Here is a 17179-nt window from a genome sequence, read left to right on the forward strand (position 1 = left end):
GTCAAACACTCTCAGCCTAACCTTCCTCGCAGGGTTGTGGTGAGGATGAGATGGAGGAGAGGAGACGGATGCCAGCCACTTTGTGTCCCCGTTGGGGAGAAAGGCGGGGTATGAATGAATTAAAGAAATAAACCTGAACTTGAGAAGTGTTTGTAAAAGTTTCTTGCCAGTTCTTCCATTTCAGCAGTAACTCAGAAGGAGGTAACGGGCATCATCTGCAATCGTCAAGAGTAATCAGCTGGTATAAGCAAAGGGGAGGGAACCTGGTCAGCTTAATTTCAGTGGACTTCCTTTGTCTGAATCTCCAGGACTGTACAGAGCTGACCCTGACCTGCCTGTCTCCCACCAGCAAACTGCCTTGGCTTTCTCTCCCTCTGCTTCACTGGCCATCGCAAGCGTCTCTGTGATCTCCCCTGTGGACGCCCGGGACTGGCTTGATGCCTCCGTTCTGGAACAGAGATACACCAGCTGCTATCAGAGAAGGCGCTGCCCCCCAAAATATTTAGTTAGCAGCTGTTCACTTAAGTGGAATTGACTTTTTATTGGCTTTCCTCCATACGACTGCCACCAGCACAGGCTGTTTCCTCCTTTCCTCTTCTCCGCCTGTCAGTTCCCTCCACATTCCTATCGGCAGCCTTTAGCTCTGATCAATACTAACCACTGTGTAACAGCTCATGCACGGCTGCTTTGGTTTGCATCGATCAGACCTCTCTTCCAACAGGTAGCTGGTGATTTGAGGCAATGACTTGAGATAACTTCAGGCTAATTCATTACAGAGGAAGTCCTGCGCTGCCCAGCTGCAAAGAGAAGCCCAGATCGCAGAGACGCCCGTGCTTGTGAGACTTGGGTGTCCTCCCCACTCCCGTGCTGGGGTCCCTGCCGGGAAAACAGGACTCCTTAGAAGAGGAGGGAAAAGGAGCCCACTGTCAGGTCTTTGTCCTGTCGCTGGCTGGCCCCTGCCCCCTCCCAGTATCTTCGGTGAAAACTCCACTCTGGACCCTGTCTCGACTGGCATCCACCCGTGGCTCGTGCCCCCCCCCGAATACTTACCCAGTATGGAAGCGGGAGTCTCACGGAGAGCACCATCTCCTTTTGGCCACAGGGTCTCAGGCTGTCTGGTCCATGTTCCCACAATCAGAGACATCTTCCGTTTTGAAGCAGCAGAAGAAAGACCACCTCGAAACATCCCACAGACCCGGCTTTCCCACCTCCAGAGCTCTCAGCCAAAAAGGGGAAGCAATTTTATTACGCTTTGCCTTTTCCAGGCAAGGCCAGGGGCCTTCAGGGCGGCTCAGGTTGTTACAGAGTTCCCAGTGAAGTGAGTGTTTATTATTGTAGGAAGGTTGATGAGGTTCCCAAAAGGAGCTAATCAACAAGTAACAAGACCTCCAGAGAGCAATTTGGAGCCCTCGGCTTGGACTCTCTTGTAGCTGCTGCAAAGTGGGGGCCTGTTGGCTGCTGCTGCTGCACAGTGTGCAATTGACATGTATGGGGAGTCAGCAGCAGTGTTCCCTCTAAGCTGAGTTAGTTTGAGCTAGCTCACTGTTTTTTAGCCTACGGCTCACACATTTTTGTCTTAGCTCAGGAAGGATGGCTCCAGAGCAAACTAATTTATGCAGTAGCCAAATCAGTCGCTCACAACTTTAATGCCAGGAGCTCACAAAGTAGAATGTTTGCTCACAAGACTCCACGGCTTAGAGGGAGCATTGGTCAGCAGCGGTGTCATGTCCTGGCCCCTCCCTGCAAATGAAGCCCATGGCCTGTTTGCTCCAACTGGCAGCACTTCTCTGCTATCTCGGACGGGGGGGGGCGCAGATGGGGAGTCTTTATCTTCAGTTTGGTGTAGTGGCTAGGAGCACAGACTCTAACCGGGGAGAACTGGGTTGGATTCCCCATTCCTCCACATGCAGTTGCTGTGGTGACCTTGGGTCAGTTACAAGTTCTCTCAGAGCTGTTCTCTCAAGAGCAGTTCTCAAAAGAGCTCTCTCAGCCCCACCTCCCTCACAGGGTGTCTGTTGTGGGGAAGGGAGGGGAGGGGAGGGGAAGGGAAAGGAAAGGAGATTGTAAGCCGCTCTGAGATTCTGAGCAGGGTATAAGTCTAATATCCTCCTCCTTCTTCCTAGAGTACAGGTTGTATTTCAAAACAATCAGATGCTGTGGCACACCCTTTTCTTTTAAAACCAGTCATAGCTTTCATGATCCACAGTCAAAAGTTTTGCTGTAATTTATGAAACTCAAGCTGATTGTCTTCCGAAATTCTCTTGTATGCGCCAGTAACCAGCATCCATGTGCAATAGGACCCCTTCCTTTTCTGAACCCAGCTTGAACATCTGGCATTTCTTGTTCCATGTGTGGTAGGAGTCTTTGTTGTAAGATTTTGAGCATCACTTCACTCGTGTCAGAAATTAATGCAGTCGTCTGATAGTTGCTGCAGTCTTTGACGTCTCCTTTTTTGGAACTGCAATGTAGATTTAGGGTTTCCAATCTGTGGGACATTGTTTGGTTTTCCATATTTGTTAGCATATTTTTGTTATGACTTTGATGGGCTCTCTGTTTCTGTGGCTTGAAATAGCTCTGCTGATTTCCCACCTACTCCTGGTGATTTGTTTCTCCCAATTGCTCTCAGTGCAGCTTTCGCTCCACTTTCTAAGATTGCAGGCTCTTCTTCAAATGAGTCTTCTTGGAAGGAATCTGTCATGCTTTCATCTCTCCTGTATGGTTCTTCAGTGTATCGTTCCTATCTTTCCTTTATTTTGTCCTGTTCAGTTAATGTATTTCCATGTTGATCTTTAAGCATGCCTCACTGTGCTTTAAATTCCCCTATGATTTCTTGGATTTTGTGGAGAAGATCTCTTGTTCTCCCCTTTTTTGTTGTTCTCTTCTATTTCTTTACACTGGTTATTATGATAGTTGGCTTTGTCTCTACATGCCAGTCACTGGAAGCAGCCAGCTAGCTATTCCGCCTCCCCCCGCCCCCGACAGAGGTGGCCTGTGTTGGACCAGAGGACTCATGCCTGTCTTGTGTAGCCGCTCCTGTCTCTCTGAGATGAACACCAAAGAGACGTGAAGTGTGAATGTGACCAACGTGTACCGTGCTGGTTCATTAGTCAGGCGCCCTGACTGGATCCCATTCCCAGGTTTGCCTCATGTGTGAAAGGGTTTTCATTTCCAGAACTGACTGTGTTCAGTATGGGCTTACACAGCTGGCCTTTTCTGGTTCTTTTACTTCTCTCTGTGATATGCAGAGAATACTTCATCTTTTGCCTGTTGTCCTGCCCAAGGAGTTCCGATGTCATTCATTAAAGTTGGGGGCAGCTGGCCAGGTGTCTGCGATGGTAAATGCATTCACGCTGCAGCATCCCTCCTTGCCCTGGAGAGCCACTGCCAATCTGTTGAGCGATGAACTGGCTTGAGAATGGGCCGGTTCACAGAAACATGAACACATAAGCCTAGGGATGCCAGTGGCCTGCTCGCTCACCGTGGGAGGCCTCCTGCTCCTCAGGGTGGGAGGAGAAAGGCCCAGAGCTGGAAATGAGGTTCAGCAATGCCTGACATCACACCTGCCTGAAACCTTGGATATGACATTAGCATGCTGGGCAGTGCTTTGGCCTCCTGCAAGAACTATGGAGATTTCGGGTCATCCAGAGTGTTGCCCGATGTGCTGACATCACATCGGGGTTTTCAGGCGGCTGTGATGACACGTGTTGCTGGATGTTATTTCTGCCGATCACCCCATTTGAAAAGCTCCTGGGATACTGGCTGGCAGCCTGGCATGAGCCTGTTGGCTTGGCCAGCATGTCGGAGACTCAGGCCGAGTCGCCAGTCTGGTATGAGCAGCCAGAAGTGATAAAAAAGGCTAATGCAGAGTATTGGGATGTATCAACGGAGGCATAATGTCCAAATGGCAAGACATCAGTATCCCACTGTACACGGCATGGGTCAGGCTGCTCCTGAAGTATTGCCCCCATACTCGGAATAAAGAGTCAGACACAGAAAGTGGGATGAACTATGGGCCACTTTATTAAATTCACAGTTGAAAATAACAGCAAGGGCAAGTAGGTAAAGCGGCACGATCCGGGCCAGGGGTCAGCATTGACCCATCCCCAGTCGTAGGACGCGGAGCCACCCACCCCCAGCTTGAGCCAACCTGTGTGGCTCCCCGCCGGTGGGCACAACGAAAGACATGCCCTGGAGATCCAGCCCCAAGTCATAGAACTTAAGTGGCCGATCGATCCATGCATTCCCCAAGGCTAATCTGGCCAAACTCCTATCGCCTGAAGTAATTAATTGGTGCGGGTGCAGAGGAGAGCGCTGAGGATGAGGGGGGGGGGGCCCTGGAGACCAAGAAGCCCTAGGAGGAAAGGCCGAGGGACTTCTTGGGAATGTTCCGTCTGGAGAAGGAGGTGGAGGGGGGGACATGATTACTCTCTTGAAGTGTCTGAAGAGCTGTGTCAAAGGAGGGCAGGGAGCTGTTCCTGTGGGCAGCAAAGGAGAGGACTTGCAAGAATGGGTCTAAATTAAGGGCGGGGAGGTACCGGATGGATATTAGGAAAAACTGCTTTACAGTCAGAGTTGTGCAACGGAGGAATCAGCTGCCTAGGAAGGCAATGAGCTCCCCCCCACTGGCAGTCTTTCAGCAGCATCTGAACAAACCCTGGTCAGGGATGCTCTAGGCCAGTGATGGCGAACCTTTTAGAGACCGAATGCCCAAACTGCGACCCAAAACCCACTTATTTATCGCAAAGTGGACGGCAATTTAACCTTAATTTTAGAAAACTTTAGAGAACTTTAGAAAAAACCACTCATACATTAACTTTTTTTTAATTAAGTCAAAATTCCCTTTCTGCTGGACAAAACACTCCTAGAGACATCTGGGAGTTCAGATTCCTTTGGACTTGAATAACTTAATGTCCTGTAATTATGGCTCCAGTCAGTGGGATTTATAGTGCAAAAGTTGTTTTTATATATGGGAACGGATCTGATATTAAATTGTTATGTTAGTCTGTTATAACTGTTGATGTATGTTGAAAACTTTGGGGGTGATTAACTGGCTGGCTCCTGTATTTATGGTTTCCGAGAGGAGAGGTCCCGCCCAGCGGAGGAACCCTGCGGGTCCCCTGGACGGCCAGCACTGCAGCACACTCTGAAAGGTTCACCTGCATCCTAGGAATGCGGGACCCAGTACCAGCCCCGAGCACTGAATCCTGCGACACATCAGCCATAACTGGGGCCGGGGAGGGGGGGGGGGGAATGTGGGAGAGGGGCAGCCCGGACTATTTGGCTGCGTGACAAGCCCTTCTGCTGGAGGAGAGGAAGCGTCCCTGAATGGCGGAGGTGCGTCCCTTTTGAGCCGGACTCCTGCCCAGTCTCCTCCTGGTACCAAGGGTCCCGCCAGCGGCCGTGAAAGAGAGAAGACCGCAAAAGCTGGAGCTGGAGACCAACGGCCTCAGTGCCCCCGCTCGTGAACCCTCCAGGGACACTGTCACGACCATGGGCCTGTTGTGGTGCAGCCTGCAGGCTCTGGGGAGGCCTAGTGGCTCCAGGGAAGCCTGTCTGGGAGTAGCTATCAGGGCCTACATTTCCCAGGTTCCCCCTGGACCCTGTGATTGGTTAAGAGGGGATGTTGGAGGGGAAACCACACCAGCAGGGGAGCAGAGGGCGGTGCGCCTGGGGGGAGGAGACAAGAGGCCTTGCCCAGAGTGTCTCTGTGTGTGGGTGGGGTGGGTTTTTTTTTTTCCTCCCTCTCCTCCCAGGGAGCAGCAGGGCTGGAGGGGGCTGCCGCAGACAGAGGGATCCCTCATCCAAGGAGGGACCGTGAACAGGGAAGGCGAGGACTGTGCAGACAGACGCGCTAGGATTTATCATTTTACTGATTTACCTGCCTTTACTTTGCTCATTTCCCCCACTTGTTATTACTCTGAAGTTGTTGTTAAATCCCTTAATAAGACTCGTTGTTACTCTGCCTGGGTCCCCCCATTTGGCCACGTGCGAGGGGAGGCCAGTTGCAGAAGTCCTGTAACGAGGGGCAGGGCGGGTGCTCTGGGCCCTCCCAAGGAGGCCCACGCCAGAGTGAACCTCCGCAGCCTCTGCCCGCGACAGACAGCAAAGGCACTGGCTCTGCTGCGCTGGCCCTGAGGGCGGGGTGCCACCCCCTCACCCCCACCCCCACGGGGCTCGAGCGCAAGAGAGCCCAGGGCCAGGGCCGGGGCCCCCGAAGCCCCCCGTGCCCAGCAGCCTGGAATCGGACCCTCAGGAGACTGACCGGGTGGCCTGCCCGCTTCCTCCGCGCTGGCGTTTCCGTCTCTGTCTGGGGGAGCAGCTGGGAGGAACATGCTGCTGGGCATCATCACCTCCGGCGTGGTCACCTGCGGGTGTCGAGGAGAGAAGAAGGGACACACGGAAACAGCTCAGTTTAGCAGCAGCAGACCGCTCAGGCACACCCCCCCCCTTCAGCCCTCTCTGCAGACCGGCCTTTAGTAGACACAACTCAAATCAGCAAGGAATGTTTCAGACACAAGCAGCAGCCGACTCTGAAATAGTGATATTTGGAATACTTTTTCTTCACGCCCAGTTCAGGTGCTGATCACTGACCATGTTTCGCCCGAGGTTCTTGTGCAACCAATTAGGCAGGAGAGTTGAAAGCCACAAAAGTGGTCCTTCATTAAACCCTCCCCAGGAAACCACACTGGCTGCCTTTCTCCACACTTTCCCCAGTTGTGCAATATTCTTTTTGTGATATGGTGACCAAAACGGCACACCTTTCTCTAAATCAGGCCTCACCACAGCTTTATACACGGGCATAACTATATTGGTCATTTTCATTTCAATTCCTTTCCTAACAACTCAGCATGGAGTTTGCCTTTTCACCACTGCCATACACTGGGGGTAACATTTTCACCAGGCTTTCCATTATAACCCCAAGATCTGTTTTCCTCTCCGTCTCAGCCAGTTCAGAATTCATCAGTGTATATTTAAAATTAGGATTTTCTTCTTCCATAAGAACATAAGAGAACCCAATGCTGGATCAGGCCAATGGCCCATCCAGTCCAACACTCTGTCACACAGTGGACAAAAATACCAGGTGCCCTCAGGAGGTCCAGCAGTGGGGCCAGCCCAGGACACTAGAAGCCCTCCCACTGTTGCCCCCCCCCCTCAAGGACCAAGAATACAGAGCATCCCTTGCCCCAGACATAAGAACATAAGAGAACCCAATGTTGGATCAGGCCAAAGGCCCCTCCAGTCCAACACTCTGTGTCACACAGTGGCCAAAAATCCCAGGTGCCAGCAGGAGGTCCAACAGTGGGGCCAGGACACCAGAAGCCCTCCCCCTGTTGACCCCCCCCCCCCAAGCACCAAGAAGACAGAGCATCCCTTGCCCCAGACAGAGTGTTCCTATCTATACCTTGTGGCTAATGGCCACTGAGGGACCTCTGCATCATTTCACACTTATGAACACTGAATATTTTCTACATTGTTAGCCACTTACCCAGTTTAGTTAGATTCTCCTGTAGCTCTTTGCAATCTACCCTGGTGTCTCCACCATTTGGAATGTTTTGGCATCACCTGCAACCTTGGCCACCATGCAGCTCAGCTCCAACTCCAAATCATTTAGGAGAAAACCAAATAGCACTGGTCCCACTATCAGTCCCTGTGGCGCCCCACTGCTCGAGCGTTCCCCTCCACTGGGAGAACTGTCCATCATCCCTGTGGCGCCCCACTGCTCGTTCCCCTCCACTGGGAGAACTGTCCATCTAATTCTTGCTATTTCCTGTCACTTAATCCATAAGATGACATGTCCTCTTCTTCCATGATAACTAAGCTTACTCAGGAGTCTTTGGTACCCTGCCTAAAGCCTTTTACAAATGTAAGGATATAATGCCGATTGGATTGCCATTCTCCACATGGTTATTAACCTGCTCAAAGAACTTCAAGAAGTTAGTGAGGCAGGACGTCCCCTTGCAAAAGCCATGCTGATTTCCCCCCAGCAGGCTTTGTCCCTCAATATGCTTAATAATTCTATCTTTAATAACAGTTTATACTAATTTATCTGGACCAGACATTAGGCTACCTGGTCTGTAATTCCCTGGATCCTTTTGGGACCCCTTTTTAAAAACCACGGTGATATTTGCTACTTTCAAGTCATCAGGCACAGAGGCAAGTTTCAGCTATGAGTTATATGCTTGTTAGTAGATCAACAGTTTTACATCTGAGTCCCTTAAAAACCCTCAGGTGTATGCCATCTGGACCTGCAGACTTATTCATCTTCAGTTCGCTAGTAGTCCTAGAACTTTATCTCATTACCTCAACTTGACCCAGTTCTTCAGACACCCTTCCCCCCAAAACAGCAGCTCCGAAGTGGGTATGTGCCCCACATTTTCTACAGTGAAAATGAATGCAAAGAAGTCATCCTGTCCCCCTCCCTGCCATTTCCCCGTCTCCCTTAAGCAATTCTTTCATTCCTTGGTTATCCAGCAGACCCACGGTCCTCTAGCTGGTTTCCTGTTCCTGATATAGTTGAAGAAATGCTAATTGTCTGCTTTAATGTTTTTAGAAAGCTGCTTGCAAAATTCTCTTTTATCTCTCCAGATTGTCAGTTTACAATTGTTTTGCAAGAATCTGTGCTCCTTTCAGAAAACCCTTCCACTTTTTAAAAGAAGCTCTCTCTTTTCTTTTCTTTTTTGCCTTTTATGGCTTCCTTGACTTAAGCTGTTAACCCCACAGGCATCTTTTTAGACTTTGTGGTATCGTTTCTGTTTTGAGGTATGCATTCTATCTGGGCCTCCAGCAGCGCAGTTTAAATAGTTTCCAAGCATCCTGGAGGGATTTTACTCTCTTGAGTTTCACTGTCAGCTCTGACGTCTGGTCCTCTCTCTGACCAGGTGCTCCAATGCACAGACGTTTATGACCGCTCAAAACCTAGTTTCCAGGACATGACTTGAGCACACATTGGCCCAGGAAAGCATCTAGACATCCAACACAGATTTTTCAGAGGCCTGCAGTGCCAACATTGCCGGGGGGTGGGGGGTGGCATGTGGGCGAAGGAACGGACAGACAAAAGCAAGCAGCCATTTTGCTGTGAGTGGGAATCTCACTGCTGGCGCAGCAGATGAAGCAAGCTCAGCATTTGGACTTCTCATCCGAGGTCTTTGGCCCACTGTTGTGCCATTCTACACAATGAACACAACCCCAAAAAGGGGAGATAAACACAACCTGGCACGGGCAAGGTAACCAAAAAGGCTGGAACAAAGAAAGTTAAAAAAATAACTATGCACGTAGTGCAAATGTACAAGATATCGTATATAATTTAATACACATTCAGAAGTACTAAAATATCATTTAAAAACAACAGTCCTATGGTTCAGCATATAAACACCTAATCCCAATATAAAGACAAATGTCCATTTATATAAATACAGGTTTAAAAGTACACATTGTCTCCATATGCAAGAACCAATACCAAATCTGTTTCAGCATTAGACTTTCCTCAGTGGTATAATTCAAAGACATACATAAAACCCATCATATACAGAATGGACTTAGTCACACGGAGCTGTTCCCCCGTGGAGTAAGTGGTGTCAAATATTCTTGTGATCCAACATGAGCAACTCATCAAGCCCATGGAGCTTTCTTATGTATTTATTCGTTCCATGTATATACTGCCCTCCCCCCAATTTGGGGCTCAGAGCAGTTAACAACAAGTTATAAATACAATTACAAACATATAACAATTTAAAAACAGGAATAACAACAAGAATCAAACTATACAGATGGGGGCCTGCCAGGCTGATGGTGCTCACCCACAGGCCTGGCGCAACACCTCTGCCTTCCAGGCCCTGCAGAGCTGCCGTGGGTCCCGCAGGGGGCAGATGTCACGAGGCAGAGAGTTCCGCCAGGGCTGGAAAGGCTCTGGTTGAGGACAGCCGATCTCCTTTGGTCCAGGGATTGCCAGGAGGTTCTTCTCTCTGGAGTGTTACGCCCTTCTAGGGGTATCTAAGGAGAGGCAGTCCCAAAGATCCGCTGGTCTCAGACCGTTCGGTTCTGTGAAAGTCAGTACCAAAAGCTCGGACCTGATCCAGTACTCCACTTGGAGCCCGTGCGGCTGACACAGCACTGTCTGGATACGTGCTGTTGATGGGGTAAGGGCCCACACCACTGCTTTCTGGACAAGCTGTAATTTCTGGGTCAGGCTCAAGAGCAGCCCTGCAGAGAGTGTGTTGCAGTAGTCTAGCCTGGAGGAGGGAGACCGCTGCGTGGATTACTGTGGGCAAGTCGGGGGGGGGGAAGGAAGGGGGCCAGTTGCCTGAAGAAAAACCAGTCTGGCAACATTTGTGACCTGGGCCTCTATAGAGCTTTTGGCAGTTGGCACCAGGGTTAGAGGTACACTGTCATCAAGAGCCAGGAGTTGGCACCCCAATCCCACACCCCCTCCACCCAGCCAAAGAACCTCCAATTTGAAGGATTCCGTTTCAGCCGGCTCTGCTTCAACCACCAGCTATGGCCTCAAGGCCTTTGGCCAAAATAGATGGGGCGGTATCCAGTTGGCCATCCATCAGCAGGTACAGCTGGGTGTCGTCAGCGTACTGGTGAGAATCCAGCCTGAAACTCTGTGCCAGCTGGGCAAGGGGGTGCATACAGATATTAAATAACATCGGAGAGAGGATTGCCCCATGAGGGACCCCACGTACCAGAGCGTGTTGAGGCAAAACCTTCTCTCACGCTAGGGCAAGGGATGCTCTGTCCTCTTGGTGCTTTGGGGGGGGGCAACAGTGGGAGGGGCTTCTAGTGTTCTCCTGGCCCCACTGCTGGACCTCCTGATGGCACCTGGTAGTTTTGGCCACTGTGTGACACAGAGTGTTGGGCTGGATGGGCCACTGGGCTGATCCAGCATTGGCTTCTCTTATGTTCGCCCTCTGTCCCCGACCATGGAGGAATGAGGTAAGCCATTTCAAAGCTACACCATGAATTCCTACGTTGGCGAGGTGGTGGGTCAACAGATCATAGTCAACTGTGTTGAACACTGCTGTCAGATCTAATAATAGCAGCAGCACTGACCCGCCCCAATCTAGCTGTCTGCGAAGATCGTCCAATCTGAAATGCTCAAAGCTCCAATGGAGTGCTCAGGTACAACCACATACTTGCCCCATGGGTGGGTATCTTGAGGTAAATGTAATGGACATTTGTCTTTATACTAGGATTAGGTACCGTACTTATATGCTGATCCATAGGACTGCTTTTTAAAAACAATATTTTAGCACTTCTGGATGTATTGCTACATTCTATGCAATATTTTGTACACTTGCATGATATGCAAAGTTATTTTTTTTACTTTTTCTTTGTTCCAACCTTTTTGGTGACCATTCAGTGGCGGTGGCGATACAGCTGCAGGGCTTTCTGGATGACGTTTCCGTGCTTGACCCCTTCCAGTCTGGCTTCCACCCGGGACACGGGACGGAGACAGCTTTGGTCACTCTGACTGACGACCTCCGGAGGCATCTGGATCGGGGCGGGTCGGCGGTACCGTTGTTGTTAGATCTGTTGGCCGCGTTTGACACGGTCGACCACCAGTTACTGGCCCACCGCCTCGCCGACATGGGGATCCAGCGGCTTGCCCTGCAATGGCTTTCTTTCTTTCTCCAGGGTCGGGGACAAAGGGTGGCATTAGGGGAACAGCAGTCCAGGAGGCACCCGCTTGAGTGCGGAGAGCCCCAAGGGGCGGTGCTCTCCCTGATGTTATTTAACATCTACATGCGCCCCCTTGCCCAGGTTGCCCGGAGGTATGGACTGGGGCGTCACCAGTACGCTGATGACACCCAGCTCTATCTGATGTTGGGCGGCCAGTCAGACTCCAGACCGGAAGACCTGGACTGGGCTTTGCAGGCTGTGGCTGGTTGGCTTAGACTGAGTCAGCTGAAGTTGAATCCAGTGAAGACAGAGGTCCTGTGCCTGAGTCAGGGCAGTTCGGGGGTGGGGATCCCACTTCTGACCTTCGGGGGGGGGGCGGGCTCCATTGGTGCCAGCACCAGAGGTTCGGAGTCTGGGTGTGCTCCTGGATCCCTTACCATGGAGGCCCAGGTAGCGGCCACTGATAAGTCGGCCTTTTACCACCTTAGGCTGATTAGGCAGTTGGTTCCCTTCCTTGACTGCACTGACCTGGCCACAGGGATCCATGCGATGGTTACCTTGAGACTAGACTACTGTAACACTCTCTACATGGGGTGCCCTTGTTGCGGATCCGGAAGCTGCAGCTGGTGCAGAATGCCGCAGCCAGGCTGTTGATGGGTCTCCCTAGATGGGAGCACATCCAGCCTGTGCTGAGGACACTGCACTGGCTGCCAATAGCATACCGAATCCGCTTCAAGGTGCTGGTTCTTACCTTTAAAGCCCTATATGGCCAGGGTCCAACATACCTACGGGACCGCCTTTCCCCACATATACCCGAGAGCACTATGGTCTGGGTCTCAAAATCGCCTCCCTGGCCCAAGGGAGGCCAAGCTAGCTATTACCAGAGCCGGAGCCTTTTCAGTGGTGGCCCCTACCTGGTGGAACGAGCTCCTGGAGGAGATCAGGGCCCTGCGGGACCTTTTGCAGTTCCGCAGGGTCTGCAAGATGGAGCTCTTCCACCATGCATTTAATTAGGGGCCGCCGTTACTGCAGGCCGCTATTGCAGGCCGTTACTGCAGAGCTCTGGTCTGTGGTTTTAACATCCAACTGATTATGAGCAGAAACATCGTGGAACATCTGGGCAGTGGAAATTTACTCTGACAATATACCATCTAGGTTAATTTTTAACTGCCGCCAGCAGTTTTTGTATTTATATTGTTTTTATTTGTGTTGTTAAATATTGTGCAATTTTAGTGTATTTATGCTTTTATGGAAGCAGTCCTGAGCCCGCTTTGTGGGGAGGGCGGGGTATAAATTTGATAATAAATAAATAACATTCTACAAAAGTGCCACAAAAGAAAGGCCACGCTTGGAATCCCTGCCTGGTTCTTGCTGCCTCTTCACCACAAGGACCTCACGAAGCAGGGAAAGGTACAGAAAAGTGCCAGCCAAGGGTAGGAGCCTTGAGGGGTCTTTCGTGTTGGGGCAAAACAGCAAACAAGAGGGACTCATGGTACAAAGACTGATGCATGATGTGGAGAGAGAACATCGTCTCTCACAGAATATGGTTACTGATGGCCACAGGCTCAGTACTGACAAAGAAGAGTGTTTCTTCACACGACAACGCACACGGAGCATGAATTCAATGCCACACAACATGCTGGTGGCCACTACGAGAGATGGCCTTTCTAACACCCTGGAAGGCAGCTCAGAAAGAAAATGCATCCAACGAAGCGAGCCAGAGGCAGTTGGGCTCTCTGAGCACTAGGGGCTGGAGAATGAATGGCCACCACCTCCATGTGCTGCCTGTGAGCTCCCGCAAGCACCTAGTTTGCTGCTGCTCAAAACAAGGCCCTGAGCGGAAGTGGCCCCCACTCAGGAGTCCAGGCCAAGCAAGAAGCTCACCAAGTGTCAGTTAGGCCTCAAGCTGCCATGGTGTGAGGGGGTGCCTCTGGAATTTTAGGTTTCTTTTCTCTGTGTCTTTAGCGTTTCTTTATCTCAGTAACATGAGCGTTTGGCCTTGGTGTCTAGCCACAGCTTTCTCTTGGGAAACTGGACCCGTTAGCTTGGTGGGCTTTTACCTATTCTTTGATTGGCTCCTGGCCATCAGGGAACCCCCTTGAATTGTGTACATCTGCTTCCTTCGCGCGTTTATTGCCAGTTCTAACACGAGATGTGTAAAGATAATCTGCATACTTCAATGTCTCAATAAACTTCACTTCTTTGCAAGAAGAGAGTTGTTGGGAACTGATTGCTGCAGGAGTCTGACAGAGTGTTGCTATGGGGGGGTGATACTACAAGAGGGGGAAGATGGGAAATTGCACCCACTAGCATACGTGTCAAAAAAGTTTAATGCTACTGAACGGAACTGGGCGGTGCTGGACAAGGAAGCCGTAGCCATTAAGCTAGCCCTGACTACTTGGAGCATTGGTGAGGGAGGTACTCAAGACCCTCTATGAACATAAGTTATTTGCCAAGTTGTTGAAGTGTGAGTTCCACAAGGAGGAGGTAGACTTCCTGGGCTAACGTATTTCACAGAAGGGGCTGGAAATGGACTCACACAAGGTGGCTGATGTGTTGGGGTGGGAAGCCTCCCCGTACTAGACGACGACTCCAATCATTCTTAGACTTCGCCAATTTCTACCGCCCCTTCATCCCCAATTTCGCCCAAGTAAGCCTGCCCTTCACTGACTTGTTAAAAACTAAGGGGAAGGGACAAGACAGCTCCAAACCCTGTCACTTAATCCTCGCTTGGAATGGATGGCTGAATGCCAAATTGCTTTTGTTAAACTAAAGGAACCGTTCACTTCTGAACCGATTTTGCACCACCCTGACAAGAATAAAAAATCTGTGGTTCAGGCAGATGACTCTGACATTGCTATGCCCCCCTCCCAATATTACAAGAGGGGGAAGATGGGAAATTGCATCCACTAGCATAAGTGTCAAAAAAGTTTAATGCTACTGAACAGAACCGGGCGGTGTGGGACAAGGAAGCTGCAGCCATTAAGCTAGCCCTGGCTACTTGGTGGCATTGGTTAGATCCCAGCTAGCTGGACATTTCAGTTATTTGAAAACCCTCCATCTGCTCCAACGGCAGTTCTGGTGGCCCCACATGAGGACTGACATCTCTCAATATGTGGGGTCACGCCAGACATGCCTGATGAGCAAGCGAAGGCCAGGCAAGCCACTCGGAATACTCTGGCCCCTAGAGACTCCTAGCAGGCCTTAGGAGGTTATTTCTATGGACTTTATAACGGACTTACCTCCCAGCAAGGGAAAGACAGTTATCTGGGTGGTTGTTGACCTATTGTCCAAACAGGCACATTTCATCCCTTGTAAGCAACTGCCTACAGCCAAGGCCCTGGCTTAACTGTTCATGCATCACATTGTGAGGTTGCATTCGGTTCCGGCCAAGATAATATCCAACAGAGGGGCTCAGTTTGTTGCTAAGTTCTGGAGGGAGCTCTTGCAGGTCCTTGGCATTGAAAGGGGCTTCAGCAGCGCTCATCACCCTGAAACTGACGGTCAGATCGAATGGGTCAACCAGGTGGTGGAGCAATTCCAAAGGCGCTTCACTAACTATCAACAAGACGATTGAGTCAAATTGTTACCTTATGCTGAGTACAGTTATAACAATTCTGTTTATAGCTCCACTGGACTGTCTCCTTTTAAGGCCCGCCTTGCATGGCTATGAGGGGCCCCCTCTCCCTACGATGGGGACTCCCGACCACCACCCTCCGGGGATCTCCTGGCTTGGTGGCAGGGTCTAAGTGACCACTGGCCTACCATTCATAAGACTCTGGACAAAGCTAAGGCAGAATACAAAAATCAGGCTGACAAAAGCAGGTCTCCTGAATGGGACTTGCAGCCAGGGGACACAGTGTACCTTTCTACCAAGAACTTGAAAGGCCTTCAGCCTCGAAGGAAATTGGGCTGGAAGTATAATGGACCTTTCAAAGTGTTGCGCAAAATCAATGATGTGACTGTTGAACTTGAGTTGCCTAAATCACTCAAAGATGTGCAGTCCGAACAAGTGGAGACCTCGACCTCCAGCCCCTCCTCCTCTGATGCGGAATGGTGAGCCACACCAAGAGGTGGTTCAGGTTTTGGACTCTAAACTTAAGGCGTGGTACTCTGTACTATCTTATTCAATGGAAGGACTTTGACCCCTCCCACAACGAATGGGTGAAAGACTGTGATGTACATGCTCCTAGACTTATACGCAGTTTCCACAAAATGCACCCAATAAACCTGGTGGGTGAGATCTTGGGGGGGGGGCAGTATGTCAACTAGGCCTCTAGCTGCCAAGGAGTGGGGGTGCCTCTGGAATTTTAGGTTTCTTTTCTCTGTGTCTTTAGCGTTTCTTTATCTCAGTAACATGAGCGTTTGGCCTTGGTGTCTAGCCACAGCTTTCTCTTGGGAAACTGGACCCGTTAGCTTGGTGGGCTTTTACCTATTCTTTGATTGGCTCCTGGCCATCAGGGAACCCCCTTGAATTGTGTACATCTGCTTCCTTCGCGCGTTTATTGCCAGTTCTAACACGAGATGTGTAAAGATAATCTGCATACTTCAATGTCTCAATAAACTTCACTTCTTTGCAAGAAGAGAGTTGTTGGGAACTGATTGCTGCAGGAACCTGACACCAAGGCCCCAGAGAAGGCAAGTGTCCAGCAGTCGAAAAAGAACAGGACCGGGGTACTGGGGAATCTCCACACTGAAGGTTCCCTCCCTTCAAGGGAGACCTGCCACACAGAGACTCTTCCGGAAGAAGGCGGCCCTCTCTGGGGGTGGGACTGGGAAGCCTCCTCCTTCCCTCCCGTCTCCTGTCCTTATTGCCCCTCAGGCAGAGGGCCGGAGAGGTGAATGCACTGGGAGGCAGTAGCGGGAAGACTGGAACAAGCAAGCGCCCCTCTCTGTACCGCTCTGGAGGGCAACGGCTTCCTCTGCCGCCACCGAAAGGATAAACACAAACCCCAAGAAAGGTTTTTTTAAACAAGGAAACGAGAGCATAGAAAAAGAGCAAGATGGTCTAACCCCGGAGCAGCCCCTTCTGGCAAACAACGTGTGGCCTCTTCCCAGAAATCCAAGGCGGCGGCCATCTCCACACAGACGCACGGCAATGGCTGCTCAGTAATTGTTTTTCATACACTTTAATTAGAAAAACTCAGATGGCTACCAATAATAATGGAAAGAGAGGCTTTTGCACTTGAAAGGTTGAAGTCAATCAAGTGTGAATGACGGCAAAAGCAAGAGGGAGAGAGAGAGAGAGAGCGCAACTCATCAGGCGTCTGTTGTCTTGCTGCGTCTTTAATCATAATTCCTGATTGGGATTCAAGAAGGCAGAAAGCAGCCCGTCTTTGTCTTCCTTCACCTCCCGTCAATTAACTCTCCCTGAAATATAATCATCAGCCCCACGTGCTTCCCTGCATCTCAATCTGCAGCGCCAAAGCAACAGGTCCGCCTGCCTGCCTGCCGGGGGTGGCCTGAGCTCGTCCCTTTGCGCCAGCCTGGGGCCTGGGGATGGGCAGCTGGTGGGGAGCCCAGAGAACTAGAGACCAATGAGGTCCCTCCCCCCCAC

At 50.7% G+C, this 17179-nt stretch overlaps 1 protein-coding gene across 1 annotated transcript in view; it reads right to left on the reverse strand.

Moving 5' to 3' along the window:
* LOC107123920 (zinc finger homeobox protein 3-like) overlaps positions 1-17179 on the reverse strand; it is a 218373-nt gene that overhangs the window by 104892 nt on the left and 96302 nt on the right. Inside the window, exon 7 of the mRNA XM_015427272.1 lies at positions 6263-6365. Within this exon, the coding sequence (XP_015282758.1) occupies positions 6263-6365 (103 nt within the window). The remainder of the gene's footprint in view (positions 1-6262; positions 6366-17179) is intronic.

This window comes from Gekko japonicus, unplaced genomic scaffold, assembly GCF_001447785.1.
Source record: "Gekko japonicus isolate JY-2015 unplaced genomic scaffold, Gekko_japonicus_V1.1 scaffold1463, whole genome shotgun sequence".
In the NCBI taxonomy this organism is placed as follows: Eukaryota; Metazoa; Chordata; class Lepidosauria; order Squamata; family Gekkonidae; genus Gekko; species Gekko japonicus.